General features: G+C 32.6%; 1 protein-coding gene across 1 annotated transcript in view; it reads left to right on the plus strand.

Moving 5' to 3' along the window:
* Positions 1-11,083, plus strand: part of LOC129808036 (adventurous-gliding motility protein Z) — a 16,579-nt gene extending 5,496 nt beyond the window's left edge. The window contains exons 3-8 of the mRNA XM_055857698.1: positions 1,939-1,999; positions 2,692-3,088; positions 8,753-9,450; positions 10,362-10,449; positions 10,512-10,806; positions 10,866-11,083. Of these exons, the coding sequence (XP_055713673.1) occupies positions 1,939-1,999; positions 2,692-3,088; positions 8,753-9,450; positions 10,362-10,449; positions 10,512-10,806; positions 10,866-10,939 (1,613 nt within the window). The 3' untranslated portion in view covers positions 10,940-11,083. The remainder of the gene's footprint in view (positions 1-1,938; positions 2,000-2,691; positions 3,089-8,752; positions 9,451-10,361; positions 10,450-10,511; positions 10,807-10,865) is intronic.
* Positions 11,084-13,129: the final 2,046 nt, after the last annotated feature.

Consider the following 13,129-nt stretch of genomic DNA (forward strand, 5'->3'; position numbering starts at 1 on the left):
CGTATGATCTTTCCTTCAGATAGACACAATCATTTTGTTTGCACATCAATTGCTCAATTGAAAATTTTTCTTCTAAGAAAAAATTACATTCTGGAACTGACCATTAACGTGCAAGCGAAAATTTACTCCTTCGTCGATCGAGTATAACTTCTTTATGAGGATCGACGATGTCTCTTCATTTTTAGGATTTTTAAGGCTTCTTATCCTTCTTATAGAGGTCCTTTAACAATATTTATTTCATGGTTAATTGCGATCTATGCGTCTCAGAGATCGTTTGTTCGCAGATGTGACGCAGATTTTGTTCAATTTGCTTCTTCACTTAAAGAACGATGACTAGCGATGAAGCAACTACTTTTTTTAGTAGTAGTAGTAGAAGTAGTAGACTTTTAGCAAATAAAATGAACTACCACTGTTCAAAATATGAAACCGCTGTCACCAGCGGTTTGATAGCTATGCGCTCTGAAAGTTGTTGCATTTTTTTTCAGCCACCCTGTATTTCTATTTATTTTATTTATTTTTTAGCTTTCTGGACAAAGAGTTATAAAAAGTTGATATTTTAGTAAACTGTGAGTGGCAAAATTAAAAAAAATCACGACAATTTTAGTACAAAATACCAAAAATTCTCAGTTAAGTTAACCATAAAATAGCACATTTAATATAGGGGAGATTATGGGGCAAAAAGTAACAAAACGCATATTTTATTTTTTTACAAGCTACCCGAGCACCTCTAAAATTTTCAATTAGCACAGTTTTATAGGAAATTTACCGCTCTATAACTCTGTGAAAACCATTTTCTTCTATTTTGTAAGGAAATATATTTATCGAGCCGTTTTCTAAAAGGTAATTTTGTGATCATTCTCAAAAAATTCTGGGGCAAATAGTATCAGGCATAAGATACTATCATATTTTGATTCGCTTTATTACGGGATTCCGTAAATTTAAGTAAAATACCTAGATTACATATTTTCATAGGAAATTTATTCTTCTACACCTTTGTAAAACACCGTTTTCTCTATCTGAACGAGAAAAGCGCATTTTAAGCTATTTTACAAAAAAAAAAAAAACACACAAAAGACTGCAAATCGTTTGACCAATGCAGACAACAAGCTCCGAGACGCGGAAATGACGTTTCTTCTCGCCGTGAGACATCAGAAAGTGCTTCGATTTTTGTTACTTTTTAGCCCACTTACTTTTTGTTACTTTTTACCCCAAATGGTCGTTTTTAATAAAGGGATTTCTGGAGAAAAGAATCTTTGTAAAATTCTATATTAGATAGCGGATTCGTATTCAAAGAATATCCAGATAATTTGGGAAATATTCACCAGTTCATCAAATTTAATATAAGTAGCTAATAATTGATATCTTCTGCACGGAAAATATTTCAAAAATGGGGCTAAAAATTTCAATATTTTTTATTTTCTAAATTCCTTGTTCAAATTCTATTCTAACAAACTTACGACATTGAAGAAGACCTATGGAGGCTATCCATGGAAAAATTTTAAGCAGCTATCTTATTTATCTTGGAAGATATTGAATTTTAAAATTTTGAATTTGTGACTTTTTGCCCTAGTCTCCCCTACACTTTGAGATATTTTGTCCATCTAAAACTATGTAAGTTTCCAATAAAACCGTCTCCAAAAATCAAGTCCCAACGACTGAATTTTTAAAAAAAAATATAGTTTAAATATTGCACTTTTATTATGTTTAAGAACTTTAATTAAAATTAAAAAAGTTTTCTGTCGGAAAAAATGAGAGAAAATATGGTGTTTTTGAATACTTTTGACCCACGTAACCCCTTCATCAAAGAAATTCTTAAACGAAATAATGATCAGTTACAATAGTGTCTTCAAATGACTTCTTCCATATAAAATTTATTCTTCTATAAATAAATATATTTAATTTTTATTCTAAAATGTTCTTTGCAATCTTTCCTTACAGATATCTTCATTCTGTGTTCTCTTCTGTTATTCTGCTCACCATTAAAAGCCGATGATATTTCGTAAGTTTCAATTTAGAATTTTATTATCCTCCTGGTTCCTATATAAATCTTTTGGTGGTGATCGAAATATCTCATAAGTAATTGTGTGAAAATCGTTCTTCATAGGTCATTCTCTCGAAAGAGAAAATATAGCCAAAAAGACGATGCAGAAAGTCATTAAAAAAGGCAGATGTTCCATGTCTGCATGAAATTTGAGAAAAGTCAGTGATGCAAAATACAAAGAATTTCCCTCAAAAACTTCATTATACATTCTCCTTCTACAATTTTCGTCTTATTTTAAACCTTTTAGCATGACTTTCAATCAATTTCTGCGTTTATATCTCGCTTTGAGATATTCTATGGGGTTTTATTTGATAAAACAATGGGATTAATTGACAGAGATGGGGCATAAGATGTAAGATTTCATCTTTCTCTCGACACTTGCTTCTTCCTCGGAAATGATTTTGCTGCTTGAGATAATGTTGAATTAAGAGAAGGGATACACATTTGGAATTTAAATTAGTGCACAGAACAGAAAATATTGCATTCGTCGCTTTGAGATGGAAAAATTTATTTTTGGAATTGCATTTTGAACTTGAAATTACTGAGAAAGAGAAACTCAATTAAGAAAATTGCATGCAATTTGTAACAAAAAAAAAGAGTGGTTCATTCTTTGGGTGTTTAATGGCGCCAAATGTGATCTGTTTTTGCAGAAATGTGGAAATCAAGGAATCAATCAAAACGCTCATGTACTCAATCCAGCAGATTGACGTTAAGCTGGAGCGTCATGAGCAGCGAGAAAGGAACATCGGTGAGATTCTGAAGAGGGCCATGGTTCAGTTGCAGAAGGGTCAGCGTCTGTTTGAGCCGATGAAGGGAACTTTCTCGAGGCTGGATGAACGTGTTGGACAGATTGAATCAATGCTGATCAGCAGGGAAGCTGCAGTGACGGATCAGCAGAATAAATTGGCAGAAGCTCTGGATGCTGTCCTGAAATGGATGACAGACAATGCTAACGGTCATTCACGGTACATCGTAGGCAAAGGGGATGTTTCCGAAGAGGATGAAGATTTAGGGCACAAGATTGATGATCTCTCGGACAATATTAAGGTAAGTCTTCTTCTAAAAGACATTTGTTGCCGGAATATGTCGCGAATTGAAGTTATTAAATTCACTTGAAGATCATTTAAACTTAAGTTTAAATGATCTTAAACCTCTTACACGCTTTTATTCTTCAGATCTGTTTTAAAGTCAAAAGTTAAACTTATAATCAAGGAGGAGATATTAAGGTGAAAATGTGTACACCACTTCCAAGCACTTCCACAATTTGCATGGAATAGCCCTGCGAACTTCCAAAACTTCGAAACACTCTCGAAAATGCTGCAATACTTCCAGCACTTCCTGCACTTCATGCACTTCTTACACTTACTAATCAATAATTTATTTAATCTTATGAGAAATCTAATTAAGAAAACTTTAAAAAATATTTCAAGAATTTTATTATTCCGCATATTTCTAACATTTTGCTTATATTTTGATTTTCTAGCAACAGATACTCTTGCATACTTTCAGTAATTTAATATTATCTTTATTTTACGAACGGGTATCAACACATTTTGAATTTTCCTAAGAGACCAGTGAAGCTACTTTTGGAAAATAGAGTCTCTCTAAAAAAATGTATTGTCGTTTGCAATTATTGACGATGTGCTGGAAAGTCTGTAGGAATCCAAATGTACGAGTGCAACAACTAATTCAGCACTTCAGATGTATCTTCGCATTTAATTAAGCTTGATCCTCTCCCTGGTTTCATTGAAACGTTTTGAACTCTTGGGAATGGGAAAGGTTTTTAGTGATTACTAATTAACTTTTGCAACAAGCTTGGCTATGTTTTTGCAGGACCTTTTCCGTTATTGTTGTATTAAAAAAATTCTCCAAAATTATTTTCCAACATTTTAATAATCTCCTCAATTGTTATCGAAAAATTTTCTTCCACTAGGATACTCTACTCACAATATAGCCATCAATATTAGAGACCGTTTAAAATGGAACTGATATTTCGAAGAATAAATCCCCATTTCGAAATTTTTAAAGCCAGTTTTAATCATCTTTATTTAGAGCAAGGACACGATCTAAATAAACCTCCAAAATGTTTTTTACGGAAGTCTATCACTTAGATTTATTCAAAATTACGCAAACATTAAATATTACAAATGTTCCTTTTCATTTCTCATTTTGTAAAAGTTCTCAAAAGCACAAATCGACCTTTTTGAAGCATACTTTTGAAGAGACGTAATACACTAAAACCTTTCCAACATATGCAAAACGTAAACCCCTTAACTACATTTGCGAAAAAGTCCTACGAATTTATGCAATCATCCAGTACATATTACGATAAATTATTGAAAAAAAATATCAAATTGATTCAAAGTCAATTGCAATAGCTATGTTGTTATTTGTTAGCAACAATATGAATTTGAAATACCTGTAAAAATTAAAGAAAATTATTATTCAGCTGAATATTTCATCGGAAAAATTACAACACAAATTAAGCTGTAATAAATTTGAGCATATTTGCTCCATTTCATTGTCATTACCGAACTTGTAAAATGTCAAAAAAGATCTTTTCAAATTACACTACCGTTCCAATTAAAAATCTTAAGTAAAAGTACCGTAGTCTGAAAAATATGGATGAAGGCTCGGAGCCTGAGCTAAAAGCTTTGGGAAAAGTTGATAAGTTTTCCTTGAGATATCCCATTTCACGACGATTTCCGGCTTCCCCATCAATATAGTAATCCTCTCGGCGGTTTTTTGCTTCACAATGATTGAAATAAAGTATTCCGATACTATTAATAATAATAATTGAAAAAAGATGTCAAGGAAATATGCCAAATGATTAGAATTCTTTCAAAACTTGATTTATCACATCAACGGTACATAGCAGATTGCTGGGTGTCAAAGAACGATTTGTAGAACAAGATTCTGAGAATATTTTCTTAGATAGATTTTCTTAGAATAAAACATATCTCTGTATCCGAATTTACGCAGTAATAAATGCTTTTTAATTTTTTTTAACTTTACAATAAGGTCAGCTTTATGAGATCACATTCACGAAAATAAAGACAAAATTGGTTAATTGTCAGAATATGACGAAGGACTAGTTGTAATCATAAATTGGGCCATGGACCAATTATCTCGTACAATACACCATTTCCCCTTAATCCGAGACACTTTCCCCTGTTTTATATATTCAGGAAAAATTTACTTTAATCAATGAAACATTTTGAGAGATTACTCTCACAAATTGCACCTCAGAATTGGCAAAAAAAAAAACTAAAATGTTCTATTTAAATTATATGTCGCTCTAAATATTTATTATCTAATATAATATCTTATTTATTTTATTGATTATCTATTGATTATCTTATTATCTAAGATAAGATGATTGATAAGAAGAATTATGAGATAAGAATAATTTGTTATGCAACTTCTTTATAAATATTTTGACACTTCTTTATAAATATTTAGAATTAAGCATTATCCGCACGTGATTGAATATTTAGTCTCGTAAGATATTGAATTCCCATCGCATTTTCTGATTGGCTAAAACTTTGAATGACTTCAAATTTTAACCAATCAGAGAGCGTGTTTATTGTGGGTAATGTTTTAATTGATATATATTTATTATGCAATGTAGAAATCAGAGAAAATAATTTAAAATTCATCTTTGTTTATTTTTTTAAATTAACTAAAAGCATTTGAGGGTAAGTGGGGCACATAGGGATGTTTTTAAAATTAAGCTTTTTTCTTCTCTTTTTAAATTTAAATGGAACTGGATCTTACACTCAGTCCCGGCATTATGCACTTCGGGATTATGCACCTGTAAAGGAATTCTGTAATTTTCGTGCCATTGTCACGCGTGAGTTCGAAACCTGACAATGCCATTCGAGCTTTTTGTGTCATATCATATGAGTTTGAAAATGCAATTCATTGATTTTTTAATAAAATCCCTTTACTTGAATTTATGAAAATACAATAGGGGAAAGTACTCTCCCTTCGAACGTTCATATCTTCGACTAATGTGAATTTCTGTTACGTTTCTTAATAGATTTCCACATGATTGTTACATAACTATCAATAATTAATGACAAGGTAACTAATAGTTAATAGAAATGTGTAAGTGTCTTAGGAAAAATAAAAGAAAATTCACAGTTTTCGAAGGCATGAACGTTCGAAGGGAGGATACTTTCCCCTACGTCTTGGTTGATTTGAATTTGAGTTGAGTTGAATTGCCAGAAATCTCAAATATGCGACTTCTGACAATGCCACGTGAGCTGAAATGGCAAAGTCACGGCTATAGAATCATATTTTCGAAAAAGCTCTCCTAAGATTCGAACACAATTTGTCATATGGCATTGCCAGAGCGAGCGTTACAGAATTACCCTCCTGATGGGATTATGCAAATACAATTATGCAAGTTTGCCTACCATTGAGAGTCAATTTGTGAAATCATTTTTGAAATACGCCTTAATGTACAGTAGAGTCTCGCTATAGTCCATATTTGGTTCCAGATTTGACACTTGGGTTGCACTATATAGTCCATGTCATTTTTTAAAATTATCAACGACTTTTAGTATTGAAATTGCTCGACGGCTTCCACTTTCTTTGCGATTGTGGTACTTGTCCTCGTTCTCTTCATTATGGATCACAATTACCACAACTACTCAATTAAGTTTGCCAAAAATATTAAAATAATTATGACAACGTTGCATGTCGCGTTCGCGTACTAAAAAACATAACCTACATAAATTGTGGACTATAGAGCGATGGCTTATAGCGAGACTCTACTGTATACTATTTGGTGACGCTATGCTTATTTTTCAGAATAAAACTTTAATTTCGGTAAAAATTTTTAAATATTCTAACAATTTATTAAAGAACTCTGTCTAAAAAGCTCGGTTTGTTGATGAATGTTCTTTTAATAAACATTTCAATGTTTTTGTTCTGACTATTTTTATTTATTCAAAAGAAATCGCCTACGAGTATGCAAATTTTCTCTATGCATAAAGCCATTTCGGGCGTTTTTTCGGTCTTAAAAATGTGCATAATCCCGGGAATGGGTGTAGGGGGAGGCTTTGAACTTTCGCATACAAAAATGATGTTCAAGTTCAGTGATTTTTTCTGACTACCATGCAAACTGTATGGATTCTCCAACTATGCCAAAAAAATGTCTTACTTATAAGGTTTATAATCCCACCAAACAAAATTCCAGGAAATCCTTAGATTTTCCTCCAGAGGAAAATGAAAATTTAATGGCGATTTATCCGATAGATGAATCAAGTTTCTATTATCGCACACGATTCACGCCATCATTGAACACCCCATTTTCACCGTAAATTTTGCACCGGACACTAAAAGTTGCACATCATTGTTTAAAGGGAACTCTAATCTACTTGATTAAACCATTTTTATATAGAATAAAACATTTTAATATCACTTTTTTGGAACTTTTCTGAGAGATGTTTTATTGACATTAAAAACCATTTTTTTGATTGGTTCTACGAGAATTTCACTCCCGAAACGGTTAAATCTGATGAATACTTTCTTAAAAAGTCCAAATATCACCAAATTTACACGAATCAATAAGTTTTTAAAGCTAAAAATTGACTAAAACTCTGCAAGCGAGAAGACCACACAAGATTCCACCATTCCTCCACGGAGCCGGATATGCACAAAAACGTTTGAATGCGCATCATTGAAGATTTCTCTGTTCCTGCAGCTGCAGGAATCGGGATTTAGCACAGATATTGAGCTTCAGCAGGTGAACAAGCTAAAATTTTCACAAAACAGCTTCTCACGGACAATTTCTTTTCTTTGTCATGCAAAACAACACAATAGTGAGGTTATGTCAAAGATTGTCAAAAAACCAGTTGTAAACTGTATGAGCTTATTGCAGATGTGATTCTTTCATTGCACATTCAGTTTGTGCAAGCTTGAAAAATATTTTTATATCAAAGAAATGCAAAATTGCTTAATAATTACTCAACTGCAGCCTATTTGAGTCAAATTACTTCTTGTTTATCAACTTTACGATTTTTAAGTTTTCCTTTTTAGTGGTGGATCAAATCGGTAGATTACAATAGATGTGAATATGAGGGATCGTATCTAAAATGAAGTTTCCTGGAAAATATCTGAAAGAAGCAGTCTTCTATGTGCGATCGATGAATCTGAGTCAAGTTTGTGAATTTTGTTCCACCCACAAAAAGTGCCTGTTCAGCCTAAAAGATTTTTACATAAATCTGATTCCTAATAACCCTTCTACCCTTTGTGATAGTAGTTTTTCAGAAAAGTGATATTAATTCTGCACAATCGTATGAAATATTGCACAGCAAAATTACAGTTTTGGACCTGTTTTTATTTTTTGTTTCCTGAAACTAGGAAAAAAGGATTAGCCTCTCAATTTTTTCAGGAAAGATGGGATTTAAGGTTAGCTATTACAATATATAGCCATATGTGAGATTCATAAAGGAATATGGGAGAAATATGAAGTGTCTGAAGGTAGCGTATGTGCGAACGATCAAAGCCTCCCCCTACCATGAAATAATTTAGCTCCACAAATCAATTGTGAAGCTGAATTTTATGATGATGAGGCTCAGTTCCATTTAAAAAAAATCATGAGAAAAAAGCTCAATTTAAAGCTGCTCCAATTCAAAGGTGCCCTACTTCCCCCTAATTGTATTCTCAAGAATTTAGTTATCATTATAAAATCTTACTTAGGGTCTCCGAAGAGAAATTGCTGAGCTAAAGAGTGAACGCCAGAATGCCGATGTGAACACAAAAGCTTTCCTTGAGCAGACTGAGAAGATGCTGGCTTCTAAGCTCAGCCTTTCAGATGAAGTTATGGAAAAGTTGGAGGAGAAATTGGTTAACTTCTACGTGACTTCTGCTTCAACGCAGAGTCCATCACCTTCAGGCACCAATCGTGCTGACTGGGAAGGTCTGGTGACTGAGGCCCTAGCGGACATTCGCACGAGGGTGTATGATATGAATCCTGGTACTGGAACAGAGCCTCTGAATCGCCAATTTGTCCAGGATCTCTCCAAGGAGACACTCGAGGCTATTCAGGATATGAAATTGGAAGTTCTCGAAGCTTCAGACAAGAGCTTCACAAAGACAGCTACTCGCATCAAGGAGACTCACGATGAGATTCAATCTTCTGTGGCGGATGTCCTCAAGACTCTGTCGGAAGCAACAACTTCAGCTGAATCCTTCTTTGAGGAATTTGGAAAGCGCCAGGAAACTCTTCAGGCAGATGTGGCAGCTTTTGCCAAGATTGAGAAAATGCTGTTGCAGACAGCTGACAGTGTGTTGGATACGAAGAGGAAAGTGGAGCTGGGAGTTCATCAGATTGCTCAGCAAGTTGGTGAAATTGTGGCGAATTCCAATGGAGATCTCAATGATACCCTAATAAAGAGGTTTGCAATACTCTCTATGAGACACCGACAGAATCTTACTGATTTTTTTCGGCATTGAATAAACGAGCATTAAAAATGTAAATTTGTTCAGCAAAAAATTCAAAATGATCAGTAAAAAATAAAAAAATGGTCAGTAAAAAATAAAAAAGGGCAGCAAAAAGTTCAAAAAGATCAGTAATTGATTTATTTTATAAGATTAAAAAATATTTTAAAAGATTATTGTTCACTTTTAATTTTTTACTGACCAATTTTTATTTTCTACTGACCACTTTTGATTTTCTACTGATCAAATTTTATTTTCTACTGCTCATTTTTAATTTTATTTACTGATCATATTTTATTTTTCACTGATCACTTTTAATTTTTTGCTGATCACTTTTTATTTTTTACTGACCACTTTTTATTTTTTGCTGACCACATTTAATTTTTTACTGTTCACTTTTAATTTTTTACTGACCACTTTTAATTTTTTACTTACCAATTTGGATTTTTTACTGCTCGTTTTTGATTTTTTACTGACCTCTTTTAGTTTTTTGCTGACCAATTTTTATTTTTTACTGCTCCTTTTTAATTTTTTGCTGAACACTTTTTAATATTTCACTGATCAAGACGAATATTTCTACTGATCATTTTTAATTTTTTGCTGGCCACTTTTTATTTTTTAATGTTCATTTTTAATTTTTTACTGCTTTTTTTAATTTTTTTGCTGCTCATTTTTAATTTTTTGCTGATCAACTTGAATATATCTACTGATCAATTCGAAGATTTTACTGACCAAATTTAACTTTTTACTGACAAAATAGAAAATTTTTTGCTGATTATTTCGAATTATTTGCTGATCAAATTTGATTTTCTGCTGACCACTTTTGACTTTTTACTGACCATTTGTTTTTTGCCTTTTTTCCACATAGATTTGATGCTCTGGATGAGACAATTCTGGACAATCATTTGGGATCTTTGGCGAATCTCAGCTCGAAAATTGAGACAGAAATTTCCCAGGTAAAACTTTACAATTTCTTCTGAACTTTTTCTCGAAGCTACAGCAGATTTTTTTTCATTAGGTTTGGCGCCAAGTGGGAATTATGTATCAGGAGATATCCTCTAGTAAGGCTGCTTTGGACCGTCTGCAGCAGCAAACGGAAGCTTATGTGAACGGAACAGTGTCAACGATGGATAGCATGGAGGGCAAAGTGACTCTAATTACGAGTCGAATGACTGAAGTGGATTCGAATCTCAATTATCTGCTCGGTAGATTGTCTCTGGTCACGCAGGAATTCAATCAAATCAAATTGGGACTCGGAGATGCCCTGGATAAGATCCGGAGCAGCTTTATGACGGTTCAGGATAAAATTAAAGGTCTGCCAAGAAGCAGAGTAAATATAGACAATTTTCTATTAAAATCAATTACTTTGCAGATGTTGGGCCAGGACCTCATCAAATTCCATCGGAGGAATTGGAAGAGGGCCGACTGAATTATTTGTCCCATTGAAGAAGGTCCAGGAGAAGGATTGTCGGCGTCTGTGTGTTGCTTTTTGTGTTCTATGTAATCAACATATTGCTACATTGTCATTTTGTGTATCCAAGTATAGGTTCTTATACCACTGATTCATTAAATTTTCCATCATTCAATGAATTTGCTTGATTTTTTTTGCAATTTTCCTGGGATTTGTTGAGAAATGTTTTACTAGTTCGTTAGGTAATTTAAAATACAAATTTGCATAAATTTAGGGGCTTATTGAATAGTCACATCATAAAATCATATTTGTATTACAACTTTTTGGGCATCACACTGAGATGGCGCTGGTAAAAGTAGTACAGTTATATTTGAATATTTTCCGTTGGTAAAACTCACGCTTTAGGAAAAGGAAGTGTGAGCAAGCACTGCAAGCAAAATGCCATAACTTCTTTAACTTACCACCAATTTTAAGATATAGCTAAAACTTGAACACCATGTATTCTAATTTAGCCATTAATACAGTTAAATACAATCAATTTATTAATTGAGATCCTAATTAGTATTTGAAAAAAAGTAAATTTTTGTGAAAAATGTTTTTTTTTTTAAAGAAAATTGCCTCTATCACTGTAGACGCAACCATTATTTTTCTTAACACTTTAAAACCCAAAGTGGCATTTTACTCCAATTTTAAGTTTGGAGCTTCATTAAATAGAAATTCTATTTAATATTATGCTAGAGTAATAACACTAATGTATAGAGAATTTAATTACAGTAGACTCTCGCAAATTCGGCTCTTTTAAGATCGGGCTACTTTTTAATTCAGGCAGCGGTTACATTTGAAAAATTTTGTTGTCATTTTTCAAGTTTGATTATGATTATCAAATGAATCAAATATGCTCAAATTTAGCATGGTTTGTCTTAGTTTTGATGTGATTTTGCATTATTGAGGGATTTTCATGCAATTTACGATATATATCAGTGTGTAAACTCAATATCTTTATGCACATGTCGCCCGAATTTCTGTCTAATTCGGCTGACATTTCGGTCCTATATGCCCGAATTTGAGAGAGTCTACTGTAGCTTTCGTTTAGTAGAAAAAATAGTTAATAATTTTTTTTTATTATTTAAAAAATTGGGAAAAACCTAAAAATGGGCGTAGAATACCAAATTGGCGTAAAATGCCACCTTTTTTATATGGAGTTGGCATCAAAAATGGACATTTGAATGGCTTATGCTTATACTACATAACCTAAAAAATGTTAACATTTTTTGAGGTTTGTCACGATTCAAAAAAATCGTAAAAATACGTGAAAATGTTAAAATAATTATTAAAAATTAAGTAATATAAGACCTAGAATTGTTGTAGAATGGTAATATAACAAAAATAAGGTGAAAATTCACTTTTCGCTTTATTTTTCTTTTTCGATTCCCTGTTGGAATTTCACATAAAATTTTCTTAAACAAAAGCATAAAACTACATCTGAAATTTTGAAAATTTTACAGGAAAATATATAGATATGAGTTCTAAGGCTCTTGCCAAATTGCTAGGAAAAAGGAAATTGAAAAGAAATTCGCTTTTTGCTACGAAAATTTGTAAAAATTCATTTTGGCATCTTTTGTCAATTTTCACAAAATTTATATAAAAATGACAAGAAAAATGGGAAAATATTTATTGAAAACGGATTTTATGAGTCCTAGAACTTCCTTAGAAGTTTTATGGAACGAAAAACTATTGAAAAATTGCTTTTTTGTGGAAAATATCTCCACTACTGGCATTTTATGCCAGTTTGGTATTTTACGTGATTTTTTGGATCGGGTTTTAAAGTGTTATGCAATTATAAAATGAGTTATAAGAAAATGTATCTCACTGTGCTACGTGCTAATGGTTCGGTTCTGAGATAAAATGTCTCTAAAAGTGTCTCAGCTAAAACAAAAGGTCAGGAACGCTCTATTTTATTCACACAAAGATGTTACACGTGGAATATAGACCAGAATGTCCTACATTTTGCTCCAAAGCTTGATCTTATCGGTTGCTGTGTAGCTAAGATAATGCAAACAGGTGAGCTTTGGGACACTTTTTTCATGATTTGACTTTTAAGCATTATTTCAAAAAGGCAAGAAATTGTCTCGGAATTTTGTATAGCCCGAAGTATGCTCACAGATATTAACACTGTAATAAAAGGATTCGACTGTGGTCAGAAAATAAATGGGCTTTTTTGGAAA

The sequence above is a fragment of the Phlebotomus papatasi genome, chromosome 3 (assembly GCF_024763615.1).
Source record: "Phlebotomus papatasi isolate M1 chromosome 3, Ppap_2.1, whole genome shotgun sequence".
Lineage (NCBI taxonomy): Eukaryota > Metazoa > Arthropoda > Insecta > Diptera > Psychodidae > Phlebotomus > Phlebotomus papatasi.